This window comes from Anopheles coustani, chromosome 3 (assembly GCF_943734705.1).
Source record: "Anopheles coustani chromosome 3, idAnoCousDA_361_x.2, whole genome shotgun sequence".
In the NCBI taxonomy this organism is placed as follows: domain Eukaryota; kingdom Metazoa; phylum Arthropoda; class Insecta; order Diptera; family Culicidae; genus Anopheles; species Anopheles coustani.
Genome location: NC_071288.1, coordinates 12,683,798 through 12,707,340, shown reverse-complemented (window position 1 = coordinate 12,707,340; position 23,543 = coordinate 12,683,798). Strand labels below are relative to the sequence as shown.

At 46.7% G+C, this 23,543-nt stretch overlaps 2 protein-coding genes across 2 annotated transcripts in view; both read left to right on the top strand.

Annotated features, from left to right (window-relative positions):
* LOC131272084 (uncharacterized) overlaps nt 1-9,828 on the top strand; it is a 49,226-nt gene extending 39,398 nt beyond the window's left edge. The window contains exons 2-12 of the mRNA XM_058273702.1: nt 11-146; nt 248-1,818; nt 1,966-2,305; nt 2,679-3,143; nt 4,429-4,608; nt 4,715-4,969; nt 5,360-5,677; nt 5,946-6,237; nt 8,903-9,134; nt 9,214-9,625; nt 9,712-9,828. Of these exons, the coding sequence (XP_058129685.1) occupies nt 11-146; nt 248-1,818; nt 1,966-2,305; nt 2,679-3,143; nt 4,429-4,608; nt 4,715-4,969; nt 5,360-5,677; nt 5,946-6,237; nt 8,903-9,134; nt 9,214-9,625; nt 9,712-9,772 (4,262 nt within the window). The 3' untranslated portion in view covers nt 9,773-9,828. The remainder of the gene's footprint in view (nt 1-10; nt 147-247; nt 1,819-1,965; nt 2,306-2,678; nt 3,144-4,428; nt 4,609-4,714; nt 4,970-5,359; nt 5,678-5,945; nt 6,238-8,902; nt 9,135-9,213; nt 9,626-9,711) is intronic.
* A 1,915-nt stretch (nt 9,829-11,743) lies between these two features.
* Nucleotides 11,744-22,585, top strand: LOC131260930 (uncharacterized). The gene is made up of 7 exons (XM_058262792.1): nt 11,744-11,810; nt 15,357-15,463; nt 16,199-16,933; nt 17,978-18,360; nt 21,053-21,224; nt 21,407-22,111; nt 22,187-22,585. Exons 1-7 carry the CDS (start codon nt 11,744-11,746, stop codon nt 22,583-22,585), a joined length of 2,568 nt encoding a protein of 855 aa, XP_058118775.1.
* Nucleotides 22,586-23,543: the final 958 nt, after the last annotated feature.

Genomic DNA, 23,543 nt, shown 5'->3' with positions numbered 1-23,543 from the left:
CTCATTGCAGTCGTCTATGCCGATTATGCTTCATCGGGCCGCTCATTGCAGTTTCTAGAGGACTACATAAATAAGGAAGTTTTACCAGCGTTTGGGGATATTAGTTGCATATCAGCAGTAACTGGATTGCAATCACATTTGTACGAGTGAGTAATTCAAATGGATATTATATGTTAACGTCTGTATTGTTCTTTTCCTTCATAATCATTTTTTCTTGTAAAAATGCCTTTTTCGTTCGCCTCTTCAGCAATGAAGCCCGAGATTTGGTACGTGCTGCTGTTGGTGCTAATGCGGAAGATGAGATTGTGTTTTGTGATAATCCTACCGAGCGACTGTGCTATCTCCTGTCGAATCCTAACGTCTGCGACCTCGGCCAGCCCCAGTTCCACAACTACTCTCACAGTGCCAACAGCAATACCTCACTCAGCGGTGCATCGTTGCATCTTGGTGCCGCTAACCGACACAACAGCTTCACGAACTCGTCCGCCCTCTCCGATAGTGTGGACATGAGCACCCTGCAGGGTCTTTCGGCGCCCCCCATACTGTTCGTAAGCACCTCCGAGCCGGTGTCCAACTTGCGCTCGTGGATCGATGCCGGTTGGCAGATCGAGCGGATAGTGAAGAATCACGAGGGTTTTCTGGATTTGGTCGACCTGGAGAAACGTCTACAGCACTACTCGGAGAACCGACGTAAGATGGTCGGTTTGTTCTCGGGCGCCTCGAGACTGACGGGAATTTTGGCAGACGATGTGGCCACCACCATTTTGCTGCACCAGTATGACGCCCTCTCGATCTGGGATCATTCGATGGCGGCCTCGTGCGCCCCGATTTGCACCAACCCCGTGCTTCCCGGTGCTCAAAAGGATGCCATCTTTTTTCACTGCAACCGGCTCGTCGGGGGAGTGCAGGCACCGGGCGTGCTAGTCATTAAGCGTAGGTTTATCGAACACAGTACCTCGTTCCTGACGGACTCGGTCGGCGTGGTGAGTGCGGTGCGGGCCGGGCTCGTGTTGCAGCTAAAAGAATCGCTCGGCTCGCAGGCCATCATGGGCCGGATGGAGAAGACGTGCAAGCAGATGTTGGCCCATGTACGCACCATCCCCGAGATAGTGCTGCTCGGTCCACCGTGCACGACAGCGAAGCGGCTTACGACACTGTGCTTTATGGTGCGCCATCCGCGCGGTGCCTTCCTGCACCATCGGTTCGTTGTCGCCGTCCTGAACGATGTGTTTGGCATCCAGGCGACGGCGGACAACATGATCAGCGATTCGCTCGGCATCAACCCGCAGCTTTCGGTCGAGTACGAGAAGCTGCTCAACGACGAGTCCCTTCATTCGGGCTGCATTCATCCCGGCTACACACGCATAACGTTCCCGTTCTTCATGCCCGAGGCGGAGGTAGCGTTCATCTTGGAAGCGCTCAAAATGGTCGCAACCGAGGCCTGGAAGCTGCTGCCGCAGTACGAGATGGACGAACGGTCCGGCGAGTGGCGCCATCATTCGAACTCGCTCGCCAAGGAACGCAAGTGGCTCGGAGCCATCCGGTATATCGACGGGAAGATGCTGTTCTCCGATCGACGCATCTCCGGACCGGGCTCCTTCCCGCAGAACTACTCCGACTGTCTCCAAACGGCCCGAAACCTTTTCAATAGGGCACGCAAGATGGCGCAACGTTCGACGACGGAACAGATCGTGCTAAAGCTTACGAATGCGGGGATGGAGAAGCTACGCTGGTACATGCTGTCCGGCGAGGCCCACGAGTTACTGCTCGGCCATTCTCATAATGTAAAAAATACAGTTCCATTTGATCCAACTAGAAGTAAGTTTATCTGTATGTCTGTGATCGTGCATTAATACTTTTAGCACTCAACTTTTCAACTAATTGCGTATAATAAATGAATGTCCGTGAATAATTTCAAATTTCTTATCAAATATTTTGATTTAACTCTACCTACCCGCCGCGTAGTACCGGAAAATTCATCGCTGATGCTCATCCATCGGCACCACAGCCTGTCGGCGTTGGACATTAAGCGGTTCAAGAGCCGAAGTCTACCGGCGTCACCGCTCCAGATATCGACACGCCGCCAGAACTCCTCCTCACCGTCTCCCTACCAATCGCACAGCCCAACACCGACGTCGTCCCCTCCGATGGTGAGGTTTTCCGTCGGCGGCGAAGTCACCACCATGCTCAACCCAACACCGTTGGCTAACGTTGGCGTTGGGCCCGTAACCGGACCGGTTGGTGGTATCGTAACGGCGGCCGGTGCCCCATCGATCCGACGTGATATGAACGTTAGCCGCAATAGGTAAGTGTTGAAGGATCGGATGATGAACTTTGTAGCGAATTAGTATGTCGGTCGGATGCCTCCCATGGCATCCAGCAAACATGCATGCTGCAGTGTTGTGACTAATCCTACTGGCTGCGCAATTTCCTTCGCTAGGCCGCTGGCGAATACAACCCCCTGCACACTTATAATTAGGACATTGGGAAACCCTTTCGGTTTCCATTCCCGGCAAACTTCCTTCCACATTCCTTATGGTCTCGTGTCTCGTCTTTTGACTGTGCATATGCCTTGCCCTTGAATGTGTTCGTATCAGTCCGCTCACCGTAACGAGGGATATAATCGATTGCACTTTTCGTTCCCAAAACGCTGCACTCTATCACGGATCGGGCGACAGATGTCACAGCTGGGGGGCAGCCAGCTATCGCACGTTCGTCGGTGGCCTTTCCAGCCGGGAAGGGACTCCTAATGACGACACGGTTGGGATCGATCCGTTCGCCAACGGTAGTAGTAGTGGTGCTAGTGGAAACAATCTGCACGCCCTCAGCCCTCAAACCCGTGCCAGCCTTGGGCTGGAACCGCATCAGCATCCACTGCGCTCCGCGTACCACACGCAACTATCGGCACCGGTTCCATCCCAGCATCAGCGACCTCCACTACATCGACCCTACTCGGTGGCGGCGGTACCAACTGCTACACCTCCGTCCGGTGGAGCCGCGGCATTCCGCCCGAAGCAGAGGTCCTGCTCGTGCAGCAGCCAAACGGATCTGAGCCTGCCGCGCAACGATAGCCCACCGCAGACGAAGGGAACTGCCGCCTCGCCGACACCGAGCCTTCCGAACTTGCGGTCCCTCATGGGAAGGTTAGAGACACCAACACCCGTCGCTTTCACTACGATCTATTTCCGTGTACTGTGGATGCATCCAAAATTCGTTTCCGTTACCCATTTTGTGAGACTAGTTTGGAATCGACTGTACCATGATTGTTTCAATTGCAAATTTTTTTGTAACAAAGCAATATCAAACAACGTAGAGCACCGTCTCATTTACCAGTACTTAGCCGGTTCCAAACAGGTCGAATAAAGGCGAAGCATTTCATACTCACCACAGCATGATGGCTTATGCATTGCATGTTTTCACAGAATTTTTATTTTATTTTTCGACTCAACAGTTATTGTTTCCTTTTTTTAATATTGCATCTAGGTTTTTCTAGACCTTTACAAGAATCAATAATGATAAATTGAAAGGTCTTCGTCTGCATTTCCAACTCAACTTAATCATACTCCGATACTTTACTTTTTCACCGGTGTCGTATAATTCGGTCATGCTACTGGGGAGAGTCTTAAATCATAAGTGCGCGTTTTGTTGTATCGTTTCTAGATTTTGAGCATAAACTAGTATACTTCTCTTTCAAACCCATAGCCATATGTTAGGTAAACATTCACAATAAATTCTTCCTATGCCAAGCTTTAACAGTTGCAATAGTAAACTTTTTTCTTATGTATTGGTTTTCTCTTTCTCATACAGTGCATGGTTGTAAAGAATTAGTTTAACCTAAGCCTATCTAACCAAGACTTTTTCGCTATTTGGCAATTAGAAAGGAATAAATGGAATCGAAATCCCTTTTTATGTGAAACAACAAACAAATGTGAAAATTTCTATAATTGAGGACGTATGTACCACCGAAAGTTTTTCAGTTCTTCGTTCAGTACTGGTGGTATAATTTAATCAACCACCTTATTGCTTTTACACATTTTCGGTGCTTATTCCCATTTGTTCGTTTCATTTGTTATCCATATTCAGTTTGGCATGATTTGCACTTTCTTTTATTTAATCATGAAGAGGGTTGTGTCATTTCAACATTTCGTCCTTTTCATACCATCTAAGCATTCAAGGTTAAGAAGAATAAAATAAGTGCGAGTGCCCTACATACCCACTTTTAATGTTAGCTGCTGCCGAATAATAATTCGAATAGAATTTACCTTTGAATGGCTCAGTGAGCTCGAGTTACCATATCAGTGTTCTAACCATAATCTACGCTTCCGGTGTATCTCTTTTTAATTTGTTGCAAGCAAAAGAATATTGAATGTTACAATTAAAAATGAAAACTTCCCATTCGTTTCTCGCTCGGACATCACAAAACAACAGTAGCTGCAGCGAAAGTACGGAGGACATCCAGGCATACGTGAAGGAGGTCACGAAGGAGCTGGCGACCGAAATCAAGTCCGAAATACGGGAGGTGATCAGCAAGGTGGAGGATGTGCTCGAGAGCACCGACAGCATCGAGCTAAACAGTTTAGTTAACTTCAATTCGCTCGGGCAGCATAGGTAAGGAATATTTGTCTGTTCTTCCCATGTTTGTCGTTTGTCTCTCACACATGAAAAATAAACGGAACATGCTGGGTTCTTTTTTATCATTTCTTTCTTCTTGCAGCCATCCCGCGCCGATCGAAAACAAACGTGATTCCATTTCGACCAGCGACGTGGTGGACTATCTGCGCGAGTTTAGCCGAGAGATGACGAACGAGGTCAAGTCGGAGATTCGGGACGTGGTGAATGCGGTGGACGAAATCATTTCCCCCGAGGGTGGAGGGTTCCTTGGGGGGCGCAAAAACTCCCCACCGGACATCGTGCGCCAGAATGGAGCGAACGGAACGCATGGCAGCGGCACCACCGGAGGACACAAACTGTAATTGTCGTTCGAATGACGGAACACTGGAATCCGATTTTTAGTGAATGTTTTGATTTTTTGTTTAATGTTTACCAATCTTGGCACGTTTCGCGGTCCCAGCTCGTTACGTACGCTAGATTAATTACCGATCGCTAATGGGTGCTTCTACGTTTTTCTCTTTTTGTATCTTTCTCTCTTTCTCTACTTTCCGGTTTCCGTTGACATTTGTTTGTTCATCCTTGTAATTGCCAATGATCTCGTATTATTACCCATTGTCTATGTGATTTTGCACCTACCAAAACTCATCCCAAATGACCGCATCATTACTCCATTCCGCTTTACTACTTTGACACCCCATGACGCACGAATGAACAACCCCAATCCCATTGCTTTTACGCAAATCCGCAGTCTGGTCAAGCAACGGTACAGCGACATCACGCCGGGTGCCGCTACACACCGGCCACGGTCGGCCGATAACAATGACAGCAAGCACCGCTCGGAGTCCTTCCCGAGGCCAAGCTCGGCCGCCAGCCCGGAACATATCGTGGGTCTCGGTCCACCGTTGCACTACACGAACGCAGTCAACTCGGTGCCCGGTGCGATACTGAAGAGTGCCGACCTCCGGTCGACGATGTCCTCGCAAGACTCCGGTATCAATATGAGCTTTTGCGATGCTATTGACGAGCATAGCCGGCTCCGGACGGTCCGGGCGCCCGCGAGCGATAGGTAAGCGAGCGGCTAACAACAGGGAAAATCGATCATTCTAAGGAATCTACTTACCCATCCAGTCTGGCCATTTGTGTTTGTTTCGTAGTGGGTTGTTTTTTTGTTTTTGGAAGCTATTGTGTTCTCTGCAAACTTTAACAAAAAAGCGTGGTAAGCCTTTGAAGAAGGATGGGCACATGAATCGATATTATTAGAAACGGTTTCATTGATACTCATTGTAATAATCGAAAACCAATGTCTTTTCATTTGCTTCCTTTCCTTCTTCTAGAATCCGAACGGTGTCCGCTGAGATTGAAAGTTCCAACAAACCGTCGCTTCCACCGCGGCGCCTGATATCGGAACCGACCGGCGGTTCGATCACCGAAGCGTCTTCGCCAATCACGCCGGACGCCAGTCAAACCGATCCAAGCGGTGGAGGCAAGGGTGGCCTCACGCGCCAACAGCACGTCCTCAATCGCAGCCCATCGGGTGAAGCGAATGGCCCAGCCGTCACCGATGGCACCGATGGGCCCATCCAGTGGCACCAGATGCCGAAGGAAGTCTGGAAGCAGGCAACCGAGGTTAACGACTAATTTTGCGTTAATACGCTATACTTTCCTCGTGTGTGCATTTCGTGTGTTCGATTTTTGTGTTCCCCCGTTCTATGGCGTGTGCGTGTTTGTGCGCGTGGGGAGATTTTCATTTCACACTGCCTCACCCTTCACTGGACGGCTATACACAATTAAAAGGAACCTTTGCGGTTTCACGATGCCGACGGAAAACACTCGAGGAATTAAGTCGCGGGACAGTGTTTAAATGTTGGGCATCGACAGTTGTCACAGACCGTACACTACGCATCTATTACAATCTGCATACTTTACAGTGTCAGTCACTGAGACTACAGCATGCCGGATACTTCCGGACTACGAGCACAAGCACACAAAAGCACACAGATCATGCTAGTAAAGGCTTCTTTACGCTTGTGGTTACGATTTATCCTTATCATCATTTGTAACCCATCGAACCAGGAGGACTTTCGGAATGCTTCTAACACGAAATGGTAGACTCTAAGAGGGGTAGGCTCATTCGAACTAAGGGGAATTAACGAAGCATGCTTCTAAACACCAAGCTACCGGAATGTGGAACACACTGTCACCAAATTGGAAAACCTGCGAAACAAAACGCAACGATACACGCATCATAAAGACGACACCAAGTCAACACTACTATTAACTAGCCTCTACTAACCCCTCAACTGTTGTGAGACGAGAAGAACATGGAGCCGGAAAGGGTAGAGAGAAGGAAGGAAAAAGGATGATTCAGTTAGTTAGAAATTTTATCCCCGAACGAAGTCCTTCAGCTCCGGCTGAGTGTGTATAGGCCTTTTGGTTTGGTTTTTAATTTCATAACGATGTTCGGAGTAGGATCTCCATCCTACACGTTTCCAACGTGGGGTTGCGTTTGGATTTGCTTGTTTTTCATGTTTACTTTTTTGTTGTATGTTGATTTAATGTTTTTGTTTTCGTTGTCCGTTTTTTAAAGAACTTTTGTGCGAATTGCGATTAAGTTATTCATATCTCTTGAAAAAGATCATTCAATTTGTTACAATTTCTTGTTCTTGTTTCTTACACCCTGTATTTTTTTTCGCCACGTGATGCACCGTGTGAACTGCAACGATTCTTACCACAGCTGATCATGAGGTTTGCCGATATGTTCAAAGTGTAAGAGAAGGATTCGGGTGCCCGAAAGAAGAAACTTAGTGCTAGATGTGATTACGCAGATATTTCCAAGCATCGATGTTAAAGAAGTTCTTATTGTTCAAAAGAAATCACATACTTCAAATCCTACTCGAGAATCCCGATACTGATCCCTCACAACCGGATTCCTGATAGCTGATTATGAAAAGCAAGCAAATACACACACACAAACACAAACGCAGAAAATCAGATCGACCGGGAGCTGTATCCTGACCGCATCCTTGCATCAACCGGCACCATATAGTTGGGAAAGGGAGAGAGGTGGCAGATCTTCGTGACATCGTTGCGTGATCTTTCATTTGAAAAGATGTATCTTTACGAAGCAAACATGCTATAGCTTTTATCTATCTGTATCGAGTGGCGTACGTTTATCTTTAGGCGCGTTGATGTTATTATTATTTGAGTTTCTTTTTGCCCCATTTTACTACCTAAAATATCTTTATTTACTCAGTCTATCTATTATTATTATTATATATAGATATGTACGTGCTAAAATGTTTGTGAAACAGTTTTCTGCTGTGAAAGCTTTTAAGCTTTTAATAATGTATCGTGTACCTTAAAAACAAGTTCAGTCATTAGTAAGAGAAGAGCGCAAGAGAAATAGAGAGAGAGAAAGAGAAAGAGAACGAATGAAACATATAGAATGGTAGATAGTTTGTACGAGTGCGAGAATGTTAGAGAAAGAGAATAAATCTATGTTGGCAAGGATTTTGCAAGGCCGTGTTAGACGAGGTTATAAGAGCGAGGCGGTGAAGTGAAGAGAAAAATATATATATTTCAGAATGTTGTAAAATAATACTTCCTACTAGCTTGTATTGCCTACCGAAATGCTGTTTCTTTCTTTTTTTTTGTTACTAACAACGCCTAACCAACCATGCAATATCAATGCAACGGTCAAATTGAAATGGAGGTGGTATCATTAGTTCCATGTTTGAAATGAAGATGTCCTCACAGCAATGTTTAACACGGTGGCGCCACTGCATTAGATACGGTGTTTAGCATGAACTAACATTAGTTGAGGGTGGTAGTCACAGTGGGTTAATATTAATATCAAATTGGTCAAAGTATGTCTGCTTTTTTTTAAATTATTGTAGTAATTATACCACACAAAGCTCAAACAAGGTTTTTTTTGTTAAAATTCAATCGTTCAATTGAAAGACTTAAATTTTACTTACTATCCCCCCAAACCCACTTACATTGCTCGATTAAAACTTGCTTTACAAATTCAACATAACAATAATATTAACAAGAAAACACTGGCACAGGTTGGTAAATGACCGTATACTCACATTCACCTAAGCTTACAGACACACAAAGAGACGCAGGACTCACAACCTATCGAACATGATGAAGCATGGCGTGATGAAGTTATTAAGACATTTTGATCACAGGAACACGGTTCTTTTTTAGACAAAGTAGAAGGAACAGAGGTGCATGATTAACAATAAATTTTACCATCTCTTTCTCCTAATCATATTGCCACTGATAGACCTTGGATGAGTATCGAATGTTGAAAGATGGTGATCGCGTGTTGGTGTGCATCTCGGGCAGCAGTTCGTCGTTGTGTTTGCTGCATTTGTTGCACCAGTTTTGCCTTACGCGACAGCTGCAGGTGCAACTGGCGGCGATCACCATCGGTGGCAGTGACGGTGGGGTAGATCCTCGTGCCCTCATGCTGTATCTGAAAGAACTGGGAGTGACATTTTTCTACGAACCTCTAGGTAAGCGTATCTTCAAAAATATTGTACCAGAAGGAATCGTAGAAGATCATTTAATGGGGTCTATTCACCTCTTTTCCAGCGTCGAACGATCAGCTGCACGATCAACTACTTCACCATGCTCGGCACCGGCAGTACAACGTGCTGGCGATGGGCAGCACACTCGACAAGCTGGCCGATCGGTTCCTCGCGTCCCTGCTCTATCGGGGCGAGCTGACCGCCTTGCAGGCCGTGCAAGGGGCGTGCGGGACGAAGGACACAACTACCAACGATGTGCGCATCGTTCGACCACTACTGTACCTGCGGGAACACCTGTTCGATGAGTTTGCGCTCACCCAAGGGTTCCCGAGTCGATCATCTTCCCGAGGGCTCGATGCTTGCCCCAATGGCACCCTAGTTAGCCCGACCATCGAGCTTCTGCGGGGCCAGGAAAAGGTTAACCCGCACGTCTACAACAACATTCGAAATGCCCTCAAACCGATCCTTTCGCTAAGGTGCGGCTAGGTTGCAGATTAAATGTCGAATCTAATCACCGATTTATGTTGATACTTTTTTCCTCTCTTCCTGCGTGCGATTCTAGGATTGAACCGTCGAAATCGGCCTACGAAATGTTACGGTCGTCACTAAACACTCGCGAGTGATGAAGCTAACCTTCGCCGGTAAACTGAAAGCTGACAGGGATCAACTAATTTATCAGAACAAGTCATTATTTTAAAATTAACTGTAAGAGCAAGGATTTATAGAATAGATTGACATAATATGGATATGTTGTAGTTTAAGAAATCAAACACGTAGTAATGCATTGTAGAGCCTGATGACACAAACGCCGATTATTTAATCGTTTTAAGAAAACTCCCTGTTATTTGAACGATTTGCTTGCTGCAATTGAATAAGCAAGTTGCTCTCCATAGCAATTATATAAAAAGCACAGTTTTATAGAGGAGGTAATTATGAGAGACAGGTTTTTTTTACAGCCAGTTCTACTTCAAATCTTAAATGTAGCAAACTCCTTTTGTTTTTGCACTCGCGCTAAGTGCTTTACACGAATAACTCAATAACATGGCTAATCTGGCAGCTAAAAACCAATTATGCATCCAAGCCGGTGCCGGCGGGCAGATCAACAGACCCGCTCAACATGCATGGGGCATAATATCACTTGGAAGCTTCTCTTCACGCTGCCCAATGGGCGATTTGTGCTCTCTTGTGTACGGACAAAAAGCATAAAATACTTCCATGTTGCTTTGTACACGTGCAATGATCATTACACGTCATACCCCATGCGCTTCATCCCCATGCCATTCCATCATTTGGCAACAGAAACATAGCTGGCGCACGTGGGTCTGCATGCACACCCGAGAGCCAAGAGGTTAGAAAAGGGCAAATTAAAATTGATTTCCATACTGTCCCGGACCGGGTGCCTGCCGGCGTGGCGGCGGAAGATATACGGACCGCGGGGGCCATTTACGTCTATCTTGTTTCGGGTCCATCAAACCCAGATGTTCGCCTTTCGGATCGTTGCCTTGTGGTGCATTAAACCGATGCCCTAAAGGGGATCGTCGTGTCGCAGTGGTATGGGAAAGAATTTGTAAACACAAGTTTTACATGTCTTCCTATGTGACGAGTGGCGAGAAATCAATGCCACACAAGTAACACGCGGTTCGGAAGCGAAATCGCCAACTAGGTCAAAAGAAAAGGTCGAGGAATAACCAGTCGATGGATGTAGGTTAAGCTTAGTAGGTATTAGTTTAGTATATCAAACTTTATTGAATAAGGTAATAATTATACCAAAGACTCGGAAGATGGAAGATTGCTCGTCTTTTTGCCATGGACAATCCTCCTTTTCACGGCAGAAGTGTTATGTTCAGTTTAAAGTGCAGTTTAATTTAGTTTAGTTTAGTTTTGCATGTAAACAGTGTTCTATGCCATATTTTAAACTAGTATCTCTACAAAGCAAGTACTTTCGAGTTACCAGAAACGGCAACCAGTTGTATCTGTTGTTTGTTTCGGTGTCTGGACATATTTTTCACTCACCTTGGGGAAGTTTGCGCACAAACAGGGCACAGTCTGTCTGGTGCGACATTGTCCAGACACGGTTGGTTAGAAAAACAACTTCTTTTTTTCTTTTCCAGAGCAGAGAAAACACACATCCTGTGACGTCAGACGAGCCGCCTGCTCTCGGTATAAATAATACCTACCGGAGGAAGGGCGGATCATTCTGTTGTTTCGAGCCCAAACTTCAAAACACTTCGCGCAAAAGATGAATCTAAAGTTCCTGTTCGCTCTGCTGTTCGCCATGGTGGCCGTCGTGTTGGGACACAAGGGCGGTGTGTCGGTTGAATCGGTGGAGTCAGCCCCATCGGCCGAGTCGGTTGAGTCTGCCGAGTCTGTGGAATCGGTCGAGCAGTAAGAAGGACGAATCGGACACCCCAGGAAGCATTCACTAAAACGGAAAACTCTCCAACGCAAAAACAAAAATTGCATGAATCTACTGACGAACTTGGTACGTTAAGTTGCGTACCAGAGTTTGAATAAATAGTTCGGCAAAAAAAATTTGTCTTGTTTCGATTGTGTCCTAAGATAAGGCATTGAAAGTGCTGCTTTCTTTAAAAATCATGGCGATCGGTTTAAGGGAGGATGAGTTCACCGGGCAGGTTCTGAGACGAGGTCAATCTGCACGAGGTAAGTAAAGTGAGTTCGACGCCGGTAATAAAACCGATCGAGTGTATCCAGCCTGCTTCGGCGAGGTGAGCGAAGGCTGTCTTGAGAAAACATTTCGGAAACGGTCAATCACGTGAGAAGTGAATTATTAACTAGACTAGTTCTACACGGGTTGATAGGAGGTGGTGTGACTTAATTTCGGAATAAATTTTCCACCCCAAACACTGATGTCTCTCCTCGAACGACTATATGCCACTATGCGTGATACGAACCGGTCGTGTCCCCGTCTGCCCGTCCGACTGAACATCTCCATCAACCCCGGCCAAGTGTAACTGTCATAAAATGTTCCGACACGCGCGTTCCACCGCCGTTACCTTGGTGACGGATTTGACTCAGTTGTGTGTATACCTTCAAGGTTCCGTTGCTCAAGTTCATTGTCTCGTGCGTTGTAAGCTTTGTTTTATCAACTGCACGGTGAAAGGAGAAGCGCAGATACCTGAACGCGTGAACTTGACGCACGGAAGTGTTGCGTGTGGATCATCATTAACCCTTTTAAGACAATATCTCTCCGAGGGTTCCGAACTGCACTGGTGAGCATCGTGCGGGTTTTGATTCAACTCTCGCCCAAATGGCTATAATTCGGGCCCTATTAAATTGAATGTCTATTTCCAAACGCTCGTAATTGCCCCGGATTACCCGCCCTCCTTTGACCCCGGCTTTCGGGTGGCTTTCGGGCTTCGGGCATCAATCAGCATCGCCGGAATGGATCGACGAGTAACGGAATCCAATCTATTCCACCCCAACCGAGCTCGCGAGCCGGCATGTTGCGTGTTCAGTCCGAAACGGTCCGCACACGGTAGGGTTATAATTTTCTATTTCAATTATTGTTTCAAATCGCACCGAGAGGCCGGCTCTCCGTCCTCCCGTCCACCGCGCTGTCGCCTCGGTGACGATGGCCGAGGTTACGGAAGAAAAACGCACGTGATAGTCACTGCGGCCGGTGGTCAGTCAAGGCCGCCATCCTTAGTCCCCGGTCAGCCGCCGCACCGTACACTCGCGAAACTTGGCGAACGTACGGGGAATTCGAGGAGCAACCGCCCGGGGTGGGGAGCGAGGAGTGAAATGGCGGAGTTGCACCCTGCGACCTATAATCACGCTGCTCTCATAAACCCCTCCTGCCGGTATGCCACTGTGGGACGGCTTCGGCTGTGGTGAGAAAGGGCACTAATTAAGGTCACCGGGTTCTGCGAAATCTGCGTCCAAAGCTAATCAGCAGCACCAACCCGGTCGGGCGACGTACTACACGACACGCCACCGTCCGGGGAGATCTGGCATGCACACTTCCTTTTGGGCCGTCGCGCCCGGTCCGGACCTCACCCGCTCGGACATTCCGATCGCTTCGCTGACGCAGGAGGGTGCCTTATGGCGGGGTCGTTCGAGAAACCCAGAAGTCACCCTGCCGGCCGCATGGTGACGGTGTTAATAAGGCACGTGGTACGTTGTGGCAGCGTTGATGGAATCGGAGGCTGAAGAGGTCTAAACAGAAAATAACAATCAATCAGCAGAATGGCGGCGTACCGGGGAGTGAACGCTATCATGTCTTAACTAACTCATTAAATCAATCATCGAAAAGGATTAGCGATTTGCTAGTTCTTCTGTTTATGTTGCTTCCTTCTTTGTCTCCGATATGCCAGTCGATTTGTCTTCATCTTTCCTGTTCCTTTCATGTTCGTTCTTTTTGAAGGTTGATGAAACCTTTACATCAAAGATATTAATTTTCAATTATGATTTCATTAAACAAAATGAATGTTTTAAAAATTTTTAGCATTTCAGTAATTTACGCATTTTTGGTTATTTTGAAGTGATACAATTAGGGTTTTAGATTTAGTTTTTTTTTTTCATTCTGATGCTTGTGTTTTTCCACTAGTTTTTGTCGAAGTAATAATGATTACTGTTTTAAAATATGATTTGGTTAAAGTACACTTTATGTGAAATTATTCCCATGCAATCAAGGGACAGTAGAAAGTGTCTTTTCATCAGTTTTCACGAGTTTGGTTGATCATTTCAGAAAGGAATATTTACTAACCGATCATTATCTCTTCTAGGTATTTCCGGTCCATTCGGGCAGTTCAGCTGGTTTTACTTTCGGGACATGACCTTTCATGTAATTTTAAAACGCGTACGATACGATTTTATCTGCGACTGAAAACTGTTTTATCTTCGCATCTGTCACTTTCGTGTACACTTCCGCAGGATTCGATTGTCAACCAGTTGGAAGGTTGTCTAACCAACGTGATCGTTAGCTCAAAGTAGCTCTCACATCCACAAGTGTTGCCGCAAACCTCAGACCGAAGCATGTTTGACAAGGTACCACCGGAAGTCCGGTTGGGCGGTTTCAATCCGTTAGACCTGTCCGCTTTCGGGTGTTGCACAGGTCTTCCACCGATCAGAGCGCACCGTTCAATTAGATCCCTTATGGAAATCCTTCCTCGAGCTGGTGCAAGTATTGTAATCATCAATCGGGCTCCTCCATTTGCTACCGATTACTCGGAATCAATGTAGTACAGGATGGGAAAAGAAACCGGTAACAACCAGGGCTCGGGAGGGCACCAAGGGTCGGTGGAACGTGACCCATTAAGTCGTGCGGATTACGGGGGTTAGGGAAACATTATGTACTGTAATTGTTACTCATTGGCACTTGTTATAGGCACAACCGGGGGGGACAGGTTCCATGCCGCGAATGCAAACATCCGAACATTCCCTATCCAAATCATCCAACATCGAAAACCCCGCGTGAAGGCTAGAAAACAATAGCACCGGCGCAGGTCAGGTTTCGTGGAGTGGCGACAGGCGATAGGATCAGCGTATCCTGCTGAGGCCGCACTTCACGCGTCGCTACACTGGCGGGCGACCACATTGGACCAAGCAGAATCTTGGCAAACCCGACCAACCCCCCCACCCAGCCCACGTTTGGCAGGAGGGTGGAGACACAGAGTACGGAGAGAGAACGGTGAATGGTCGAAAAACAGCGATCCGTGTGATGGGGTTTGATAGGTCTCCACCGAGGGGGAGGCCGGTTGGAGGCCGGACTGATGGCCAATTACTACCGTTAGAGAGGGGAGGAGGGAGGCAAAATGACGTGTGTCGGATCTATTAGAGACCGTACAGCTAGCGGTACCGGTAACGTACGCGCTCGTTAGCGTTTAGTTCTATGGCGCGCTCGGTCGCGTAAGGATCGTTCAGGATCGCGTTAGGAAACACTCGGGAAAAACGAAAAAGACCCATGCGATCAGTTCACTTTGTTCTCACTATCTGAGTCGAACGCGTTTCCGTACCCTTTTTACTGTTGTAATTTTAATTGTGTGATTCCTAAAAGTTTAAAAAGAATCATGTTTGATTGTATATACAGATAAAAGGATCGTGTTAGGAAACACTCGGAAAAGCGAAAAAGACCCGTGCAATCTGTTCACTTAGCTGGGAGTATCTGAGTGGATAGAGTTTCCGTGAAAGAAATAAAAAAAAAACAAAACATGCAGATGAGGCTTTCGCTTACGGTGTTTTTACTAGTGATTTTTCCGATTGTGGTAAAATGTGGGTACCGTTATGAAAAGGCCACGTCAAACAGTATCGACGGCCCGTTTCGGGTCGATGAGGAAGACGCCTACCTTACGGTGGTAAGTGAAGTAGTGAAGTATCGTTTATACCAAAAGAATATGCGAAACAAAGTGTGCCATTCATTTTGCTATGGACTGTGAACTGTGAATAGAGAGTTTGGACCGGAAGAAAACGAATGAAGAAAAATGGTTTGGTTGTGAATAAAGTAGCCTTCAAAAAGTGTGTTTATTCAGTTGGAAGAAAAAGGTTAATGTTATAAGCAAAGAACAAAAGAAAATGCTTTGGAACACTAAGCCTGACTCGTTCCTGTGCCTGAAGGGTACTGTAGTGTAAGGAAACCTAAGTCATAGTTTCTTATTATTCGTTAAGCGTTTCAAAGTTCATCAAATAAATTGAAGTTTTGAGGGAATGTATTTTTTGAAAACAAAACTGAAAACAAAAAGACAAAATAAGCTCAATTTCAATTATTTGAACATCAAATTGATTCGTGAAATATTTTTGACTCTATGCAAATGTAAGAGATCATTTAAAAAAATAACAGTAACATCTCGTCGATTTACATCGGAACTCTATTAAATATCTTACAGAATAGTCGGAAAAACTATGTTTTTTATGTTAAAGAAGTTGGATTATTTTCGAAGATTAAAAAAAAATTAATACGATGTTTCAAATGTTTGTGTGTGGTAACAGAAAGTGTAAACTAATTATTATTAGTGTCCGATATTCTGCACTGCAGAATAATGTGTGAAGAAATCTCACTCTAGTTAAGTGATTCTCGATCTGTCTTACCGCAGCCTCAGCTCGTGTGGAAGTACGGCTACCAGATCGAGGTTCACGAAGTGCAGACGGAGGACGGCTACTTGCTGGACCTGTACCGCATCCCTGGCCGCCGGGCCGCCTCCGGTCAGCCGTCCCAGCGTGCCTTCCGGAACGCTCCCGTTTTGCTGATGCACTCGCTGCTGAGCAGTTGCGCCGACTGGGTGCTGATGGGCCCGGGCCGTGCCCTGGCCTACCTGCTGGCCGACAGTGGGTTTGACGTGTGGATGGGCAACGCGCGGGGCACTCGGTACTCGCGCAAGCACCTGCTCCACCATCCGGACCGGGCGGGCGGCAAGTTCTGGCGCTTCTCCTGGCACGAGATCGGCCTGTACGACGTGCCGGCACTGATCGACCACGTGCTGGCCGTTACGGGCCGACCCCGGTTGCACTACGTCGGCTTCTCCCAGGGCACGATGGTGTTCTTCGTGATGATGTCCCATCGGCCGGCGTACAACGCCAAGGTGATCGATATGCAGGCCATCTCGCCCTCGGTCTACATGTACCGGCTCGAGGGACGGATCGTGCGCTCGTTCGTGCGGTCAGCGGACCCGCTGGTGGACGCCCTCGATGCCGCCGGACGTTACGAGATCCTGCCGAACAATCGGCTCTTCGCGCCCCTTTCGCAGCTCGCGTGCGCCAACTCGAACGTCACGCTCTGCCGGGAGCTGATCTACGATGTGGCCGGTCGGAACCCGCCCCAGGTGGACGATGTAAGTTTAGTGAGATGATTCTTTTAATCCTAATGGATCCTTTCCGAAAAATTCTTGTTTAAGGATTCCTTTTGCTACTAACAAGGTTTATGGTCTCTACTTTTACTTTTTACTTTTTTTTTTCTACTACTACTCTGTGTGATAATTGTTGAAAAGTAACGATGGCTATATTCATTTCAATGTTTTCGTTTTTCAGTCTTTTTTTCTTTTTAGATAATTTGTTCCCTTTCCACTGTTGATTCAATGTTTGATTCCTAAAGTTGTTAAACAATCTTGTTTGCTTGTATATACAAATGGAAGTATGTGTCTATTTTAGTTTAGATTAAAAAGGACTCACTACTAACTTGAAGTAAGTAGTCTTGTCTCAACAACTACAAGTAAAATAGGTTAAATACTTATAAAATTTCGCAATTTGTGTAAAAAGATCATAATTTAGAATCATTCTTCTTCTTCTTCTTGGCGTAACGACCTCTTGGTCATGCCTGCCCGTTAAGGGCTTACTAGATTTTTTTCCCTTTGACTACGTGGATAGTCCTCCCGTACAGGGGAGGGTCCGGTCTCGGTTGGAATCGAACCCACGCCGTCGAGGTTATTAGCCCTAGCGGTCATGGGCCGATTTTCTAACCGGTGCTACCGCTCGGCTGTCGCGGAACTCCTATTAAAATACATTGACCAAACCAAATATTGTTGGTTATATTCTTTGCTTATTTCAATTCTCGTTTATTTAACGTTCAGACACAGACCACAGACGACAGACTTAACGAGACAAACCAACTACAGACGGTAGACGATAGACAAGACGATAGATGAACAATACTCTTAGCATTTTCATCAGAGTCATCTACTAGATAACTATAGACTACTAGATTGTTGAAGTTGTAATCGATAACTCAACAAATATTTCTTCTCTTACCGCTTCACTTAATTTCTGGAGGGAAATTTGCAATTTCAACAGTAAACCTTTTTGTCCAATCGAAAAAGAATATAATAGAATTCAAAGAATTATGTTTAACATCTTTCTACATTTCATGTCTCCCCCGGCAGAAGCTGCTACGAGTGTTCCTGGGTCACTTCCCGGCTGGCGCTTCCCTTCGCCAACTGCATCACTTCTCGCAGATAATCCGAACCGGCCGATTCGCCCAGTACAGCCCGGCATCCCTGAACGACCGGGGGAAACGGTTAGGTCACCAGCGGGCTTCCCTACCACCGCTCTACAACCTCACCCGGGCCCTCGTACCGGTCGTGGTGTACTACGGTCTGAACGATCACGTCGTCAACTACCGGGACGCACTGCAGCTCGCCGACGAGGTCCCCAATCTGGCCGGAGTGTACCAGATCACCGACCGGCTGTTCACCCACAGCGATTTCATACTGGCCCGGAATGCGGCACGGTTGCTGAACGCACCCTTGCTGCAGGAGCTCGATCAGTACGATCGGCAGCAGTTTTTCTAGTACCTCGCACCCTCGGGTCATTTGTTGGGAGGTGTTGTGTACCATTCCGTGAATCACAATTCCGGGAAACTCCTCAACTCTGATTAACACGGCCTCCCGGGTTATCACAAGGGCATTAATTAACGATATATCTACCCCAGCCGGAAGCCCATCGGCACCGGCAACTTATGACGCGATCAGTCACGAAAACGACACCGACTCGTGTCGATTGGCGTCAATGTTGCCGTGGCACGAGCATCGCGGAGCGGGCGTGATCCGTTAAAATTGCAAGCTTTCCGCAAAAGCTTCCCATCACCGGCGGATGTCATCATCTCCGCGGTGTAGCATGAATGGGCGTCCCGTTTAATGGCTGCCATTTGTTCGCTAATCGGTCGCCTAAGGGTTCGGGCGGACCGGGGATCGTCTACGGTTATAATTGAATTGTAGGTTAGCAACCGCCAACCGATAGCCCACACGCGGCGGTGATTGATTATCGTGGTGCAGCCGACCGGTGCGATTAATTTCCTGGATTCCCTTCCGTCTGCTCGCGCGCCCGCCAGCCAGTTATCAGAAGAACCGGTCCCCCAAGCGCAGCATAATCACATACGGCCGATGCGGTGACCTTAAACTTGAACGGGATCGCAGCAACGCGCTGCCGGAAGCTGTCAACGTGTTTCGTCAAATCTTGCACCGACGGTATTTTGTGTGTTTGTTTTTTTGGAGGTTTGTTTGGATAATCTATTCGGCGACTGGTTGTTGGATAAATAGCCTACTAACGAGACAACCGGCTTGGTGCAACGTTAACAACTGGATAGAGTCCATCCCCCTTAACGGACGGTCAGTAGAAGGCGGAAACTTAACGACTGGTTTTTTTTCTTAGAAAAGATTTATTTAAACTGAAGCCATTTCGTTAATAGTATGGTAATTACCTAAACATTTCGCAGATCGTTTGGGAGCCATTCTACAGGCAGTAGGCTAATATTTTTATTTGCAGTGTACATTTGTATATTTTTATAATGATAGTATAAGAGATTAATAAAGATTTTTAAGGTTCCATGAAGGGCAAAACAATAGAAGTGATAGATTTATCTGTGAAAAGTATGAAACCGAAAAACTGTGGTAATAAAACGCAAAAGTAGGTAAAACATAAACGAAGAAACATATCGAAGGTACACAAGCAAGGTCTAATTTCAGCAAAAGTTCCAACAAGCGATGTGAATGTGAAGCACTGAAGGAGACCCCCAATATTTTGCCCTTTGCCAATGCTTATCTGAACCGAATCAAGAAAAACCAAAACCCATCGAAGGTCGACACGCAAATCTTTTGATATGCCGCCACAATGCCGTTGCGAACGTTTACGACTAATTATGCTGCAACAAAGCGAGCGCTTTATGAATGAAGATAATCTACTTCCATTTTTCATAATTTGACACGTCGGCGCGTGTACTTGAGTCGAGCATCGCTGGCTACTTACATATGAGAATGGACAGCTGAAAGCTTTTGAGAAAGCTTTACCGCAGCCGGAAAGCTCAGGTTTAAGTACATTCCATTCGATGATCGCGCTGAATGCGGATTTATCACGCGCGATCGATCGTTCGAATGGAATGTCCGTTGAACTTTGGTAGTGGATGCAAAGCTTGGTATATAGTATTAGTGGTGGCATGAGTTTATTCGCACGGATAATTAAGGAACACATCCGGTGTATGTTTATTGACTTAATCCTACACATAAGATAGGAATTTTCATCATTGCATCAACAGGAATTTAAATATGCCAAAAACAGTACAAAAACAACTCCTTCTAAACTCATCTATTGAAATGTAAAACTATGCAGCTGTACAACTCGATCCAGTTGTGCTAAATAAACAAATCTTTTGTCATATAAAACTATACAGCATGCTATGAATAATAATGTTAGGTGACAGGCGAACAATTTTCGCTCAATCAACACTACAAAACCCTACACCCATCCTACTGGCATGTCGTCACGAGAAGCTTTTACAACAAGGATGTCAAGCGTGAATTTCTAGGTCAACTCTGGTTGCATATCTCCGTTACAACAAACATGTTACGACCGTTGCAAACGACCTTACCCTTCGTCGTGCGTCGTGTCCACTCACCTTGACTTTCATCAACCAGCAATTCGCGCGCCAACTGTGAGATCAGTGAACGAGTAGCAACGTCACACCAGGCCAGGGGTACGGCAACTCGCAGGAAATTTATGTACGAAGTGACTAAGAAACGTGACCAACGGGGGGCAATGGAGCTCGTCAGATGGTTGCTTGCATTATCAGGTAGGTCAGTTGAATTTAGTATTTTTTTTGTAATGTATAATGCTAGGTTTAGATAAATATTTAAATCACCCTGTATCATATAAATATGAATATCAAACAACACTACATCCCCATATGGTAGAAATCTAAGACCAAAACAAGCCAATGATTCATTATCAACTACTCACCGTACTTCGCTTACATTAGAACGTTTCGCTCAACCCGTGCTACCCACCTAGAACTTCCTGGGTTCGTGAGAATGCCTTAGTAGTTGCTCACTCGCAACGATCTTGCAATGATGAAAATCTAAGTACACGACCGATCGGACCGTAGTTCTCCGACTGTCGGGCACTGGAACACATCGTGCCTGAGACGCTAGACGCATAATGTATCGTGCAATCGAACGCACGATAAGCGTTGGTGGACTGTTTTCGTCCCTTCTGGTGCTTCCGGTCGCATCCATTCTGCCGGGTGTCGGTGCTGAACTCCAGACGACAAATAGTGCACTGGATGATCGTCGAACGGGGAGTATCAACGATTTTAAGAGCTATTTTGCGATCGATTTGGAAGATGGCGAATTGCGCACGGTAAGCGATACGGGATGAAAATAAAAAACGGTGAAGTTTTGTAAATTGTGTAAGAACCTAACCATAGTGTTGCTTCAATTTTGTTCCCAAAGAATATGTGAACACCGTGTGAAATGTGTTAATATTAGTGTTGATTGTGTTTATGATGTAAGTTAACGTGCGTTTCGTGGCGTCATTCACAGCCCGAATTGATCGCCAAGTATGGCTATCCCGTCGAGAGCCACGAAGCGACGAGCGCCGACGGTTACATCATCTCGGTGACCCGCATCCCCCCGAAGAAGGTGCTCCATCCCTGGCCGATCCTGCTCGTGCACGGTCTGCTGGCCAGCTCTGCCGACTTCCTGATCATCGGACCGAACAACAGCCTTGCCTATCTGCTCGCCGATCGCGGTTACGATGTGTGGTTGGCGGATATGCGCGGAAATCGGTACTCCCAGAAGCACGCCCGGCTGTCCAGCGAGTCTCCGGAGTACTGGGACTTTACCTGGCACGAAATGGGCTACTACGATCTGCCGGCCGTTATCGACCTCATCCTACGACGGACGGGCGCTCGGCAGCTGGACTACATCGGTCACTCGCAGGGCACAACCGTGTTCTTCGTGATGGCCTCCAGCCGACCGGAGTACAACGAAAGGATCGCTCACATGTACGCACTGTCGCCGGCGGTTTTCATTTCGCACATGCGCAGCCCACTGGCCCGGTGGATGGTCGGGATCGGGGACGCTCTTAGGAGCCTGTTCGATACGCTCGGGATTCACCAGTTTCTGCCACACAGCGCCGGCCAGCTGCAGATCTCAAAGATGCTCTGCCCGCTCGACGATCCGGGTAACCTATGCATACAGATCGTGAGCATGACCGTTGGACCGAACCCCAAAATGATGGACATGGTAGGGACGCCGGGATTAACTACTACGGGGTTGGGTGTTCATATTTACATCCCTTCATCTGCTCGTTCCCTCCAGGTGGCAATGCAGGTCCTTGTGGGGCATGATCCTTCCGGTGCGTCCGTCAAACAGCTGCTACACTACGCCCAGCTGTGCCGCAGCGGCAAGTTCCGGCAGTTTGACTACGGTCGGCGCAACAACACCGAACGCTACAGCCACTGGAAGCCGCCGGCGTACAATCTAAGCGCGATCACGGCCCCGTTGACGATCTTCTACGCGCGAAACGATTGGCTGATCGATCCGAGGAACGTACTCCGATTGGCCCGGCTGCTGCCCAAGGAACCGACGGTGCATCTGGTGGAGGACGACAACTTCAACCATCTCGACTTTACCATGGCCAAGAATGCCCGCGCGATGGTGTACGAGCGGATATTGAGCCATCTGGTGGACCGCGAAAAAGCTGTCGGAAACCGGTAGGAAGCAAACGGAGTGAGTAACAGCGAAAGATCCCTTTTGACATGCTGTTAGATGACTTTAACGATATTCCAAACAATTTATTGCACACTTTATCGTTATCTAAGATGATCTTTTATCTGTGAAACTAAGTCAAACTACAAATTAGCCACCGCCCGAACGGTCGTTCGTTACAATTCCAATCCTCCGTGGCAACCAAAACAATTGTCTAACAAAATTCCATTTCCGCCGAGTACTACCTAGAAGCAATGGGGAACATATTGGTGGCCTATAATCAGCTCATCGTACACTTCCTGACCTGCCTAGTAGTCGATTGTTTTCCCTCGGTCCGTTAGAACAGCAATAGGGAGGGGTAAAAATAAACCGGTGGATATGATTAGGTAACGATCGCAGGTTCACCATGGTTCACGATGGGAAACTGATCGATTTACTGCTTTCGTGTAGCTAGGCAGTTAAGCTAGAGGGTGGTATGTATTTGCATTCGTATGGTGAGATTAGCGCGATAACGATCGGTTACACATGATTTGCGCTCATCAGCATTTTCCGACTTTTTTTTTTGTACTTCTAATGGTGCTGCAATCATCTTACAATAACCTGTTCAGATTTCTCTTTCACACGGTGTATTTATGGTTAGCGTTGCAGGGAAAATGTCGTCGGAATTGGGAGAAAATTGCCTGCAAGTAGACAGCATCGCCAATTTTGGCATCAGGCCGGATAAAGAATGCTGCTCAATCATTCTATTTACTTCATTCCAACAGACTTGACGCATAGCATTTCCTTCCAGGATTCTGTAGCAAGTTACATCTAGCTTAAACTACATTATAATTAAGAAATAACTAAGCTAAATCAAGAGTAGAGAGAGAATCGGTTCAGTTCGAAATCAGTTCGAATTCTACAAGTGGTACATCATGTAAGCGATTTGTTTTTACAAACTACCAGCTACAGAATGTAGAGTTCCATA